We start from the raw sequence: 14,882 nt of genomic DNA, 5'->3' as shown, positions 1-14,882 counted from the left end.
TCTCGCAGGATTTGAGACGTATAGTTCATATTCTCTTTGCCACTTAAAACAGCAAGTGTAAATAGAATCTTACTCTGCAAATGAACTTTTATTTCAGTAGTACAATTACTATTTAGGTAAGTCCTATTTCCCACATTTTTAGAAAGGCCTTAAGTTAGACAAGTGTTGTCTACCTCACATTTGAAAGCCATTTATTTTGTCCCAGGAAGCTAAGAGAAATGTTATAAAATATAGGAACACACTGAATGTAAATAAAGGCAGTTTCCAAGCGAGAGTAGTAGGCAACTGAACAGATTCCGAAACTTTTCAGCAACTTAGTAACCCACCCAGACATAGTGGTTTAGGACTGAGGATGAAGTACAGATTGTAATAGGTAGTAAAGAACAGCCTTCCTTTCAACCAAGACTTTATTTTTGTTAACATGTAATTTCATTATAGCAAAGACTGGAATATGGGAGAGCATATATGAACAATGAACAATGAACTGTATCTATTGCTCAGTACTTAACTAGAGGAGTGGTAAGCAAGACAATTACAGCCATAACTTTGAGTCGAGGCTGTTTTGGTATCACGGTGGCTGTATTGTAGTTCTCAAGCTTGAGTGGGCACCAGAAGCATTTGGAAATCTCGTCCAAACACAGATTGCTAGGCGCCACACCTGGGATTTCTGCTTCAGTGGGTGCAGGTGTGGGAGTGGGGGCCCAGAATCTGCATTCCTAACAAGTTCCCTGGTGATGCTGAAACTGCGAAGGGAGGGACCTCACTCTGATAGCTTCTGATTAGATGCTGACATCATGTGCTTGCAAGTGGAACCCTGGAGTTCACAAATGTATTCTGATGTAGGCATTTTTTTGCTTCATTGCAGGATTTTGAAAAATCTACAGTTACAGCAACCTCCTGGAAGGGCTTTGGCTTTAAAAACAGCCGTTTTAGTTGGTTTAGGCTAATTGGATTTTAGGGTATTACATTCTCTATAGAAGAAAGCATTTCGTTCTCTCAGCTGTTGATTGTTCTGAATGATAAGCACGAGGCAAAAGATAAGAAAAAGAACTCTTTTAGAATACTGTTATATTCTCTTTATTCGAAATTATGATTGTGATTAAAGTTATGATTTGAAGCTTACTGTATTTGTGGCTGTGGTTGTCCTAGCATAATAACTCTGTCAGCTAACCTCAGTGTCAGTCCTTCATAACCTCTCATACAATTACCTTTACATTGCTGCTGGAAGTCTCTCACCAAAGCACATGTATAAAAAGCTCAGTATCTTTTCAAAAAAGATTGATGGGGGAAAGGGTGCTGCTAACTATAGAAAAGAAAAATATAACAACTAGCAGACTTTGGGTAACAGTGTAATACAGTAATTAAAGGCATAATCTTTGGAGTCAGACTGCCTAAGGCCAAATCCTGATTGGATTTAATAGTAACTGGTGACCTTGGACAAATTACTTAATCTCTATAATCCCCAGTATTCATATCTGCAAAATGTATATTCACTTAACTGAGTCTGTATAAGAATCAAGTACAATAACTCATGTAAATACACACACAGAATTCTCAGTACATAGTAAGTGATATAAAACTTGGCTTTTGTCATCCTCTTTCTGGTTAGCACTTATCAGGTGTGACTTTAGAATTTCATTTAAAAAATTATCTGTATTTAGAGCACTTTCCTTTAGTGGTTAATGCAGACTGGTTGGATTCTTATATAGAACAGATAAACTCATGCCTTTTTGAGTGGGATTTTCTTTTTCTTAATCAGTTCACAGGCATTTATTGTTGAAGGTACACAAAAAAAGTTGTACCTTATGTGTCAAAGAACAAATTCCTAGAGCTTTGTGCAAGGAGGGTAGCATATGGTTTCCATCTCCATCCTACTATGAAATTCTGTTATAGAACTTCAAAGCAAATCAGTGCTGATTTTGAAAAGAGATGGACAGTCCACTATCATGCATAAAATTATTTTTGAAACTATCTTCAAAAATGATAAAAGAATAAAATCTTGTCATTTAATTTTTAAAAAATTTTTTTATCTGCCCTTTAGTTAACTATTAATTTTCTACAACTTTCAAATTGTTAAATTTGACAAATGTTGTTGTTTCTCTTTTTTGTTAGTATTCCCTTACTTTTCCAATTCAGCTAGTATTTGTTGAGTACCTACTGTGTGCAGATTTCCTACTATGCTGAAAGTGATCTTTCAGATTTCTTTCCTTCTTCCTTGCCTTCCCATGGTTCTTGCCCTGCTGCCTTTTCTTTGCTCCTTCCTCTTCCATCTTTGCTTGCTTCTTTCCTCATTGGTAGCACACTGTGTATGGTCAGGAGGGAGGAGGGGAAAAGGGATGTCGATGTGGCTCCTGTACTATCTTCCAACAAGCAAAACTATATTTATAAAATTAAAACTATATTTATAAAGTTAGACAAAACTGTCTAACTGTTTCTAATAGACATAAAGGTCTTGATACTTCTTATAATTGAATTCTTCTTACTAACCTTTTCACTGCCTCACTTATGGCTTGTGGATAGTTTGCTGAACTGAAATGGAATGAAATGCAAGCTGTTGTATTTTGAAGAGTAAGTGTTATCTCTGTATGAAGGAATTTAGGAGGGGAGACACAAAATTGTGTATGACCTCAGATCTGACAAGAGTCCTAATTTATCTTACAAAGTTTCTGGAAGAAAGTGATACTCTTTAAAATCACATAGCTCATATTAATCCTAGAAATATAAGTACAATCACGGCTTGCAGTGAGAAAGGAAATAGATGGTCTGTGACTTCTCTCAGGTGAATAAGCTTGATGCGGCTGATAGGAGGTGGTATGTGGTTAAGAACAGGGGCTTTAGAAGCTGATGGATGTGATTTGAGTGCTGGATCTTCTGCCCCTTAGCTAATTCTAAGATGAATTTCTCATGTAAGAAATGAGGATATTAATTCCCAAGATTATTTGTAAGAATTTCAGAAAATATTAGAAATATCTCTTATTATATGCATGAAGTATGTAATTGGATAGCTATTAGCATGCCTTTCTTTTATTGCTCCTTTAAAAATTCTGAAAACATACCTACATTTATATCTTAAAGTCTCAGTTGTTCTGGTTTGGGATACTTCTAACTTGATGGACTTAGGACAATATGGAAGGAAGCATTTGCTGTGCCAAAGTCCGCAAAATCAGAGAGTTGCATGACTATGACTAAGTACTGGAGAGTCTGGTTCCTGCACCTTCTCATTAGGTCCAACTTAGGTTGGCAAGAACCTGCCTTGGAGCTATCCTTCCAGTGTCCAGACTGGATAAAGAAATGCTTGAACTTGCCATCACTTGCAAGCAAAGGTTGCACTCACTTTCTTTTGCCTTACCACTATCTCAACCCACTTATTAGAAAAAGTTAATTTCATGTCATCACTTGTTTTTCTTCAACTCTTCAAATGTTTTATAATTTTTTTGATTGTACAATTTCTTTAAACAATTAACTACAGGGCATGCTAATTATACAGTTGTAAGAGTGTCAAGAAAGTTTATTCTTAAATACATAGAGATTATATGATTCATTATAATCTCCTACCACTCTGATTAGTGTATTTAAAACACTATTTGAAAGAGACTAGACTACATTTTCCTTTTATCCCTCTTGAAAAGAAAATGAGCTAATAGGAATTCACTCCATTTTCTTTATGATTCTGAAACATGAATTTTTTTGAAATGTGATTTTTTTAAAAAATTTATTTATTTGACAGACAGAGATCACAGGTAGGTAGAGAGGCAGCCAGAGAGGAGAGGAAGAGAAGCAGGCTCCCTGCCGAGCAGAGAGCCCGATGCGGGGCTTGATCCCAGGACCCTGGGATCATGACCTGAGCCGAAGGCAGAGGCTTTAACCCACTGAGCCACCCAGGCGCCCCGAAATGTGATTTTTTAAGTAAGTCTGGTAAACAGCTCCTCACCTGTTGAACCTCAGATTGTTTATGTTGGCTTGAGAGAGAAGAAAACATTTCCTTGATTTTCTCATGAGCCATCTGTGTGATAGTAGAGCAGTAATGAGTTTTGGTAAGCTGAAATTGTTTACTTAAATAGTGTGCAAGTTTTATTTTATTTTATTTTATTTTTTAAAGATTTTATTTATTTATTTGAGAAAGAGAGCAAGCACAAGCAGGGGAGAGGGGCAGAGGGAGAAGTAGACTCCCCACTAAGCAGGGAGCTGGCTGCAGGCCTCCATCCTAGGACTCTGGGATCATGACCTGAGCCAAAGGCAGACACTTAACGGACTTAGCCATCCACACACCCCTGCAAGCCTGTTTTAAGTTGAATTTTTATACCACCTTCAACATCTTATCTACCTAGAGAGATCATATATTTAAGGGCAGCATGTTTCTAATAGTAAAAACACCTTTTTGTCTTTTATTACAATTAATCAGTCTATTCTCTTGCTGTTTTATTTGAGTGGTTAGTATTTTAGATGATCAAATTCTGAATTCGTTAAATTGTCCTAATTAAACCATAGGCTGGACTTAAAACTAGGAGATTATGAAATTTCTTAGTTTAGGCAAATCTTGATAAACATGCAGTGTTTTAAAATTTTTTTTACTTATCTATTTATTTTAGCGTGAGCAAGGGGAGTCATAGAGGGAGACCAATAAAGAATCTCAGGCAGACTCCAACCTGAGTGCAGAGCCAGACGTGAGGCTCCATCCCACAACCCTGAGATCACGATGTGAGTCAAAACAGAGTCAGAGGCTGAACCAATTGAGTCACCCAAGTGCCCCAACATGCAGTGTTTTTAAAAAAGCAAATTAAGGGACAAATTCTTTACAAGTAATTGGTAACCCTCTAAAGGATTCACTACAATTTATCTAGACAGAGAACTGTCACAGTGCACTTTAAACTGTGTTTTGGAGGACAGTATTGGGAATCTCACACAAATTGTCCAAAGCACATTGTGTTTGCTTAAAGGCACACCAGTGGGCATGTGGAAGGACAATGTGGTGGGATGAAATCAGACAACCAGCAGGAGAGTAGCAGTCATTGGAATAATAAGATAAATGCATTGTGGGTCTCCATGGCAACTGAAGACCCCAGCTGATCCTTTGCCCCTCCAGCGTTGTGTAGAACAGCCCACCTGTGCCAAACCTCCCCCCTGCTGCAGAAACAAATGTTCTATTGCTACATTAAATTGTTCCAAGGATCCAGGTTATGAAACAGTACCAATTACTTTAGCTGAATCTAAATCTCTAATGCACTTAACAAGAAATGTTTCTCTAATAAATGTTATCAGTTTTAAAAAAAGTTGCATTTAGAATGAACACAGAGGATGAAAATACATTTTCACGCTACATTTACAATTCATTAAGCTTCCCAGGGTTATTTGTTCTGGAAGTGAACTGACTTGTTTTCCAGCAGAGTCCTAGGAGCAGTAATGTTCACCCCTCTCCAGTGAATATAGAAATGGGGAGAAGAGGCGGTTCTCTTAGTGGCTTAGAAACTTCCATGTCCTCAAAATTTCCTATCTGTGTGTGTCCTCCTTCTCTATGCCACTTACTAGTTCTGGGTGCATAGACAATTTTCTTAATGTCACTGTGCCTTAGTTTCCCCGTCTATAAAACAGGGGTAATAAATAAACTTACCTCATACAGCCATTTAACAGGATCAAATGAGCTAACATGTATTAGAAGACTTTATCACAGCTCTCAGTAATATTTGCTATTATCATAATTAACCCTTTACTTCACCTCAGACAACATATCTCCTCTCTTAATTTCAATATCTGATCTAGTAAACTCAAGGAAATTGCTCTTGCTCACTTCATTTCCCTTATGTTCAACAAGACTGTAAACTGCATAAATGTGGACACATTTCTTAAGAGATCTTCGTGGTTTTAGATTAAGACTGTACCCTTACAAAGTGTTTCAGCGAATAAAAAGATTGAGACTGATTTTGGCCTTCTTGGCAGTCTAACCCAAAGGAGATAACTAGTTATAGACAAAACAGTTATACTGGAGTTGGGGGTCAAACAGTGGACAGACAGGTCTGGTTCATACCATACTTCCACCAGTGATTAGTTGGGTACCCCAGAAAAAAGATTTTGACTTCACCAAAACTTTTTAAAGGATCCTTAAAATGAGGCCAGTAAGGGGTGCCTGGATGGGTCAGTTTGTTAAGCCTCTGCCTTCGGCTAAGGTCGTGATCCCAGGGTCCTGGGATTGAGCACCGCATTGGGCTCCCTGCTCAGTGGGGAGTCTGCTTCTCTGTCTCCCTCTGCCCCTTTCCCTGCTTGTTCTGTCTCTCTCAAATAAAGAAAATCTTTAAAAAAATGAGGATAATAATAATTCACAGGATTATTTGAGTATTAGACATAACATACAAAAAGCACATAGTAAAGTCCCTAATACTTAGTGGCTACTCACAAATGGTTGCTCTTAGTATTATCATTACTGCTAATACTATAACTATTTATTCATTAACATAAAATTTATTTTAGTGTGACAGTCAGGATCCTGATATGTAAGTACTTGGGTCCACAGGGCATACATGCAAATGAATACTTAATATGTAAGTTCCTCTTCTTGGTGTTCTATTGTATAAATATTGCTAATACTGGAGTAGAAGAGATTTTATATTGCAAAATGATGGAAAAGTAAATGATAGAAAAAAGAAAAAGTGCTAAATATATAGTGAATTCATTAAGACATGTTCTAGCCAAATATATATTTATCATCAGTTATCTAGCCAAATATATATATATACATATATGTATATATACATGTAAATAAAATATTTATGATATAAATTATCTATTAGAAACGATGGGTTTGGGGTGCCTGGGTAGCTCAGTCGATTGGGCATCACACTCTTGATTTGAGCTCTGGTCATGATCTCTGGGTTGTGAGGTCACATGTGGAGTCTACTTGGGATTCTCTCTCTCCCCCTGCCCTCTGCTCCCCCACCCCAACTCTCTCTCAATCTCTCTCTCTCTAAATTAAAAAAAACAAAACAACAACAACAAAAAAACAGGAAGAAAGAAAAAAAAAAAAGGTGGGTTCATTAAAGAATCTCTTTCTCTCTCTCTCTTTTTTTGTTACCTGTGCTGGAGGCACTAATTCCAACTCGGAAGCTGACTCAGAGTTCAGGGCACTTTTCCCTCCGCTTAGTTCTGATTGAGATCTGTGCTCTGAGGACCTATAGGGGATGAATAAAGGAGATTAATATATACCGAGAAACAAACTCAACTAGAAAACCAGTCAAGAAACCGAGTTAATTTGGATCGTTGAGAGCCATGATAATAAAGCTCTCATCAGAATTTTGATGAGATAACTTGAAAAAGATAACTTTTATATAATTTTATTACAATGACCACTTTTGAAATTTGGGTGGCTGCAATGTGCTAGGTGTAATTATCTCTGATTTAGAATTTGGTTCAATTATTTACAAACAGTAAATAAATACAATCCCAGTTTTGTTACTAACAGTTCTGCTTTCTTAACAGTATTGTGTTTTGGGGAGGGGAGCATCTCACAAAGTGTCCTTGGTGTGATTTGACCCTTATATAGAACCTGAAAAGTCATAATAAATGGATATGTGCAAGGGGAAATAGGAGAATGAGAGTGGCTGTCCTTTAAGAAGCTTGAAAAGCATGGGAAAATTTAGTTAACCAATTTTTCTCATGGGCATCCACAGGTTATTCTTAATTAGTGCATTATCTGATAATGATGATTAAGACAGTCAGAAAAGGTTACTTGTGTAACCAGAAACATTTACTTTAACTACCATTCATGTAATATATTGATATATGCACATATGTACATACATATATAAACCTATTTTTATTGATCACCTCTGTTACACATTAAACAAATTATCAACAAATATGGAAAAAATATTGAATTCTGAATTCTAAATCTACCAACATAATTTTTGGCTGAATTTTTGACAATTCAGATGAAATACTTAGTTTTGGAAGCCACAACAATTAGCATTGATAAATGGAGCATTGTAACTGGCACCAAATATTTGGATTGACTTAACTCATTGGCTATTTCAGTACACAGGAGAAATATCCATAGAGCTGACAGACCATTAGCTATTAAAATATTTTACCATAAGAGTTCTTTTGATCCAGTTCTAGATGAGCATGATTTTCTGTCTGCCATTTGATGTCCCTTGCTATTTCGATCTCCATGAAACTTAACATCATCCCATTTTTCCAGTTGTGTTTGAATGTCTATGAAAGAGATAGGAAAGGGGTAACAGGGACAGTGAATTATAAAGTGCAGAGATAAGAGGGGAAATTAAGATTAAGAAGTCTTATACAAGTCAACTTCATTCAACTGATGCTCCTAAACCCAAGACCACCTTTTTAAGACTGCATGAAAATTAATTAAAACATGTTCAGCTAAACAAAAATGAGACCTAGTAAGAGAAATTGGTTTGCTTTTAGTTAAACAATCAAGTTGTTTTCCCAAATTTATTCCAAGAGCTATGTACATTCTGAATTCTTTGTATAAATTCATGGAATCCCATAAGAATGAACATATGGAGTATGATCCTAGCTGCCTCCATCTAAGGAGGTGGCTTTGAGGCACTTCTGACATATTTCTAGAAAGAAATTCTGTTTAAAGAGATGAACCTCACTGTTAAAAGGAGGTAAGAAGGAACTGGAACACTATTCACAGCTTTTGTAAAAGTGCTTAATTATTCATCAAATGAGGGAATGAATAATGGGAATAGAAAGAATGGAAGTGATGGAGAAAGCCAAGAGAATGCTAAAAACATTTTCTCCCAGTGGTTTAATTCTTAAGAAATCTGGCTGGGTTTGCTCTTATTAACAGGTGTGTGACTGGCCCCAAAGGGGCCATCTCTAAAAATATTTGCAGTTGGTGTCCTCCAAAATTCTTTAAGTATTTTTATGATTTCTTCACAGGACATTTTCTCAAAAGCAGAGAAATGAAAGTTTCATTTTTAAATTCATTGTGCTATATTGTAATGCATTTAATAATATATCCCTACATAAGTGTGTACATTTCATTATTCATCTGTACACCTGAGAAAACCTAGAACACATTGATAGTGAGGAAGTTTTGGAGATAGTTAGAAAACTTTCTTCCAAAGAGACAGGCCTCAGAGAGGGACATGGCAGGGGAGAGAGGACATGATGGATGCCCTTGGCTTTCTGAACTGTCTGCCACTCTTGTTACTCCTGAGAAATGAGACCATAATTTAACTGGTTCCATGAGATAAAGTTAAGCTTTCCTTTCTCAGGAAGATGTATAGTAGTAGATAAAAGTATGGCTTTGAAATTAACCAGAAATATGCTCAAATTCCAGGACTTCCTTATACTAACTGAGATCTTGGGCAAATTATTTGAATTCTAAGTTTTCAATGAACTAATGGGCTAATGCATGTAATCATGCAGCATAGTCCTGGATGTGATAAACCATCAATAAACGGTAGTTGTGGGGCGCCTGGGTGGCTCAGTGGGTTAAAGCCTCTGCCTTCGGCTCGGGTCATGATCCCAGGATCCTGGGATTGGGCCCCGCATCGGGATCTCTGCTCGGCGGGGAGCCTGCTTCCTCCTCTCTCTCTGTCTGCCTCTCTGCCTACTTGTGATCTCTCTGTCCAATAAATAAATAAAATCTTAAAAAAAAATAAATGATAGTTGTTATTATTGTATTAGATATATCCCCATGCATGTTACATGTTCTGGCTGGCTGTTCCTGGACCTTGTGTTAAAGCTGTTCTCTCTCTCTTTTTCTATCTCTTGACTGGCTATTTCCCACTCCAAACTAAATGCTCCTAGAGAGCAAGATTCATGTCTCATTCTTACTTGTAACTCCAATGCCTCATATGGCACCTGCCATCTATCAAGTATTCAACATATGTAGGATGGATACATAAATGAATGAATCCACATCAGTTATGCAAGACTGAGCTCCCCAAATACTATTTAATTCAAGCACAAAAGAAGTGTGTGTTGCCCATATTCCTTCATGGAATTAAGCTTTTTACTCCTTTGCCCGTAGTTTTCATGTCATTTGTGGAACTTCGTTGTATTAAGGCAAGGGCCAGCAGCAGCAGACACATTCTATTACCTTACCTAAATCTAAGGATGATGTCTCTGGGCCTCGGAGAGGCTGGCCTCTCTGCTCAGCTTCTGCACTGATGAGATCGGATCCATCAGCCTTTTTCTTGAGGGATGAGGTTTTTGATGAGGCCTCCAACTTCTTGCCTTTGGTTTGGGTTTGAGAGACAGGTTCACTCAGGTCAAGGAGATCCAAGCCTGTGGTCAATACTATCAGAGATGGAAAAGGTTAAGATAAGCTCACTCACTGCTCTGAAGTTATTTTTTAAAAATAGGTTTCAGTTGGGTGCAGGAAGATTTTGTGGGTATAGTGTAGGTTAGAAGTATCAAATTATCCACTTGCCTGTTGAAAGGCTCCTTCCATGGTTTGGCTATTATGGAAATCGTGGCTATGAACATTGGGGTGCATGTGCCCCTTATTTTCTTTGGGGTGAATACCCAGTAGTATAATTGCTCGTTCATAAGGTAGCTCTATTTTTAACTTTTTGAAGAACTTGCGTACTGTTTTCCAAAGTAGCTGCACCACTCTGCATTCCCACCAACAGTGTAAGAGGGTTCCCCTTTCTCCACATCCTCTCCAACATTTGTTGTTTCCTGTCTTGTTAATCTTTGCTATTCTAACTGGTGTAAGGTAGTATCTCAATGTGGTTTTGATTTGAATTTCCCTGATGGCTGATGATATTGAACATTTTTTCATATGTCTGTTAGCCATTCATGTCTTCTTTGGCGAAGTATCTGTTCATGTCTTCTGCCCATTTTGAATGGGTAAAGAAGATGTGGTTCATAAATACAATGGAATATTACTCAGCCATCAGAAAGGATGAATATCCACCATTTGCATCGACATGGATGGAACTGGAGGAGATTATGCTAAGTGAAATAAGTTAAGCAGATAAAGACAATTATCATACGGCTCCACCCATATGTAAAACAAGGAACAGCATGGAGGACATTAGGAGAAGGAAGAGAAAAATGAAGGGGAGGAAATCAGAGGGGGAGATGAACCATGAGTGACTATGGACTCTGAGAAAAAAAAGTGAGGGTTTCAGAGGGGCAGGGGGCAGGGGAATGGGACAGCCTGGTGATAGGTATTGAGGAAGGCATGTATTGTGATGAGCACTGGGTGTTATACACAAATAATGAAACTAATGAAATACTGTATGTTAACTAATATAATAAAAATGAGAGAAATTGATGTAACTGAGGTAAAAGTGAAAAAAAGTATCAAATTAAGTTAGCTCACCATTGATTTCTAAAGATGGTTTGCATTTAGACTAAACAGTTTGCTACATGTTCTCCTTTATTTTGGCACTGTACAAACCCACAAAATAAGACTTAGACCAGCCTCACCAATGATGAAAGTTTAAATCAAATTAAAATAATAAAATAGAATATGAATTCAGGTAGTAGTTACTTTATTGCTCTGCCATGTTTATAGAGAGGTATATTTTACAGCACATTTTTTCCAGAGAATAGTCTATCATATTCAGAGGTATGTTTGCAGAACAGTTATGAGGAAGATTTGTAAAAGTTTCTGATGTCTTTGTGTTTTAAATTTTGAACTACTAAGGTATACAGGATATAAAGGAGTGCTGTTAATCATCTTTTATTTAATTAAGCAGTTCAATCAGAAAATGGCTTGCTGTTTGGGCTCACATTAAAGAAGTATTTTACAATCCATAGCTGATGAATAGGTACACATGTTAATGCCTTTGCTACTTAATATGCAAATTTAAATTTCAATGTAACAAACCATAAAATGGCTACACTTTAACTTCCTGCAGGTTGGTTACATTGCATTAAATACTCTAAAAAAGGCAAAAATAATTTGTTTTGATGCAAAGTAGGTAAATGAGAATAAAATAGGCAAGCCTTGTAACTTTTTATCCTTTCTCTTACAGTGCAAGTCACCAGGGTGTGGCTAGCTCATAGTGAGAAATGGAAAACTTCAATTAGGGAAGGTCCCTCCAGCCCTGCCTCTCCACCAGTTCAAGAACCCTGAGACTGGCTTCTGGACTGGCCTGGTGGCTTCCTGGCCTGGGATCTCTTCACCCTGATAGTTTAGGAAACTCAACAATGTGTCAGAAAAATCTTGGTGTTAACCCTTTCTGGCACCATCTACAGCTATGACTGCAGCATTCCGCCCCTCTGACCTCTCAGCTTGTCCTCTGGGTAAGGAATGGAGTTTTGTTGGTATCTCAGCACTCTTTCCATATGCTTCTCCCTTGCACTCAAGGTTGGATTGGGGCTCAGTGGCACTCACAACCTGCATTTCTTTAGTACCACACTGTCCTCATGAACTAACCACCCCATAGGATCTTTAGGAGTTTGTCAAGCTGTATTCTCAATAATCTTGTTTTGATTTCAATTATGAATCATAGTGGTTGGATGTTAATGGTGAAGTGGAAAGACCTGGCTCTGTCACTTCTTAGCTGTGTGACTCCGAGAAATTTTCTTGATTTTGCTGAGTTTCAGTTTCCTCTTTGGAAAAAATGCAGATTAAGTCTTTTTGGTATGATATGAAGATTAATTTATATAATTTGTTTATTGACTGTTTAAAGTGTCAAGTGTACAATAGGTACTCAATAAACGTTATTTCCATTCTTTAGTGGCCAATTCGTGATGCTTTTCTTTCTTTTTTGTTGATCTCCTCCTATTCTCCCTGCTTTTTTTCTATTTTGGGCAAGAAGCGTATCCACACACTCACAGAAAGAAGAAACACCACTGGGAATAAAACAGAGAGTGAAACAAAGATATTGGTCTACAGAGGATGCTCTGAAGTAAATGGCCTGAAAGCATCAGCTTATCTCATCTGAGTCTTCCCGAGGAGAGGGGAGCCATTTTCCAGTGCTAAGATGCTCTGAGATATGAGCAGTGTTTTGTGGCCAGCAAGCACCTCAAAGTGGGAGGAAAGAAGTGGTTTTTAGAGCTAAGCTGCGTGGTTTGGTGTTTAAAATTTAAGCATGGCAAGAAGCCAAAATAGGCTAGGATATAACACTTTTCATATTCTTTGAATATTTAAACAGAAATTTCCAGTCAACTATCATGTTGGCAGAGATTCTAGGCCCACCAAGATTTCCTTATAATAGAAGGAAGGAAATGGATAATAGTCTCTGGAATGCCATATATGTCTTTTTACTAATTGTACAAACAATTAGGAATTAGTCATTTGCTCCTACACTTCTTTTAGAAGCCAATTATATAGGACTTGTCTATTCGTATATAGGAAGTACATTTGTTACAGAATAATAACTGGTGAATATTAATTTAATTCTATATCTGCTTCTCACCATTCAGAACAAATGGATTACTAAAAGAGTGAAATGCAAATTCACGCTTGGCTCAGCAACATTCTTTCCCTCTCCAAACTGGCCTGGGCACTTCCTGTGTTGGTTCTGAGCTTTCTGTTCCTTTGTTCTTTGCCCAGCAAATGTGAAACAAATGCTTTGCACACACAGAAAGCCCTATTTGTTACCCAGTTGATGAAGTGGGAGGTGGCTTGGAGGTTGGATGGTAAGCTCTGAAGCTGAGAGAGTCCCTAGGGACTACAATTCAAAAGCATAGAAGAATGGGTGCAGCCTTTTACTTTCTGGAAGAGACAAATTGCATTTCAGCAAGTGTGTGTGTGTGTGTGTGTGTGTGTGTGTGTGTGTGTGTTGCACTTATATGCGCTTTAGTTAAGACTTAGAAATAAAGGGTCTCACTGTTCCGTATGGACTTTGAAGGGAGCATATCTTGGCATGGAAGGGGATATTTGTTTGGCTTATCTTCTTAATCCAGTTTTAAAAATTCTTTTAGGCACATGAAAGTTTGGGTTCTGTAATCTGTGTGTCTGAATTGAGATAACCACCTCTTAGAGTGGATGTAAAAATGTATGTGTGTGTGTGAGAGAGAGAGAGAGGGAGAGAGGGAGAGAGAGAGACAGGCTTGAAGATGATATGTTGCTGGCTTTGGAGATGGAAGAAGGGGCCATAAACCAAGGAATTCCAGGTACTCCCAGAAACTGAAAAAGGCAGGAAGACAAATTCTCCCTAGAATCTCCAGAAGGAATGTGGCTCTGCTGACACCTTGATTTTAGGACTGATGACTTTCAGAATTGTAGGATAATAAATTTGTGTCATTTAAACTTGCAGTAATTTGTTACAGCAGCAATAAGAAACTAACACAGTTCATATGTCAGTGCCCATGCCAGGATGCAAACACAGGCCCTGTTGTTACTCCCAAGCATGTGTTTGTCACCACTCCTCGCTAGAATTTATCTGAAACTGGAGGCAATATGCTGACTCTATTGATAGGGCTTTGATTATTTTTTTGTTTAGCTCCCAATCATCTGGCAGTTTGGATAGTCTGGCTTAATGTAAATAGTTGGTAATCTCCGACACTTTTTTTTTTGGATCACCTAATTTCATTGGGAGGAACTTTTGAAGATGGAAGCTGTAAGATGCTATGTAAGTATTTGTTTCCATTTATCTCAAGGACATCTGATTGAAGATCATAACCTATTGAACTGGAAGGCTCCTGGAGGGGTGGGTGAATATATTTACAAATGCTAGATTACCTGGGCTATGGGAGGTGAGGCTGTTTAAAGAGTTAGATTAAAATAGCACTGATTATGAAGCTCTGATTTGATGCTTTGATGGTAATTGCAATGTTATTTGCACCACTATAGTATAATGAGTCTCTGATTTTTAGTGAATTTCTTTTAAGGAATAAATCTACATGGAATGGTCAGAGAGGACAGATTAAGGGACAGTCCTGATTGGTTCAGTCACAGAATGTGCCACAAGGAACTGACAGAATCTCTGTTCTGTTTTGTAAGCTAC

General features: G+C 37.7%; 1 protein-coding gene across 7 annotated transcripts in view; it reads right to left on the bottom strand.

The window, feature by feature from the left end:
* Positions 1-14,882, bottom strand: part of LOC111149242 (peroxisomal biogenesis factor 5 like) — a 224,514-nt gene that overhangs the window by 64,580 nt on the left and 145,052 nt on the right. For 4 of the 7 annotated variants that reach the window (XM_022506234.1, XM_022506202.1, XM_022506216.1 and 1 more), the window contains 3 exons: positions 10,075-10,269; positions 8,079-8,202; positions 7,064-7,160 (listed from right to left, as the gene is read on the bottom strand). In XM_022506234.1, the coding sequence (XP_022361942.1) occupies positions 7,064-7,160; positions 8,079-8,202; positions 10,075-10,269 (416 nt within the window). The remainder of the gene's footprint in view (positions 1-7,063; positions 7,161-8,078; positions 8,203-10,074; positions 10,270-14,882) is intronic. The other 3 variants (XM_022506224.1, XM_022506240.1, XM_022506249.1) reach the window with 1 other exon arrangement.

The sequence above is a fragment of the Enhydra lutris genome, unplaced genomic scaffold (genome assembly GCF_002288905.1).
Source record: "Enhydra lutris kenyoni isolate GAN:26980312 unplaced genomic scaffold, ASM228890v2 scaffoldscaffold2, whole genome shotgun sequence".
Taxonomy (NCBI): domain Eukaryota; kingdom Metazoa; phylum Chordata; class Mammalia; order Carnivora; family Mustelidae; genus Enhydra; species Enhydra lutris.
The sequence above is the reverse complement of the archived record's forward strand: the minus strand, read 5'-3'. Positions and strand labels throughout refer to the sequence as shown.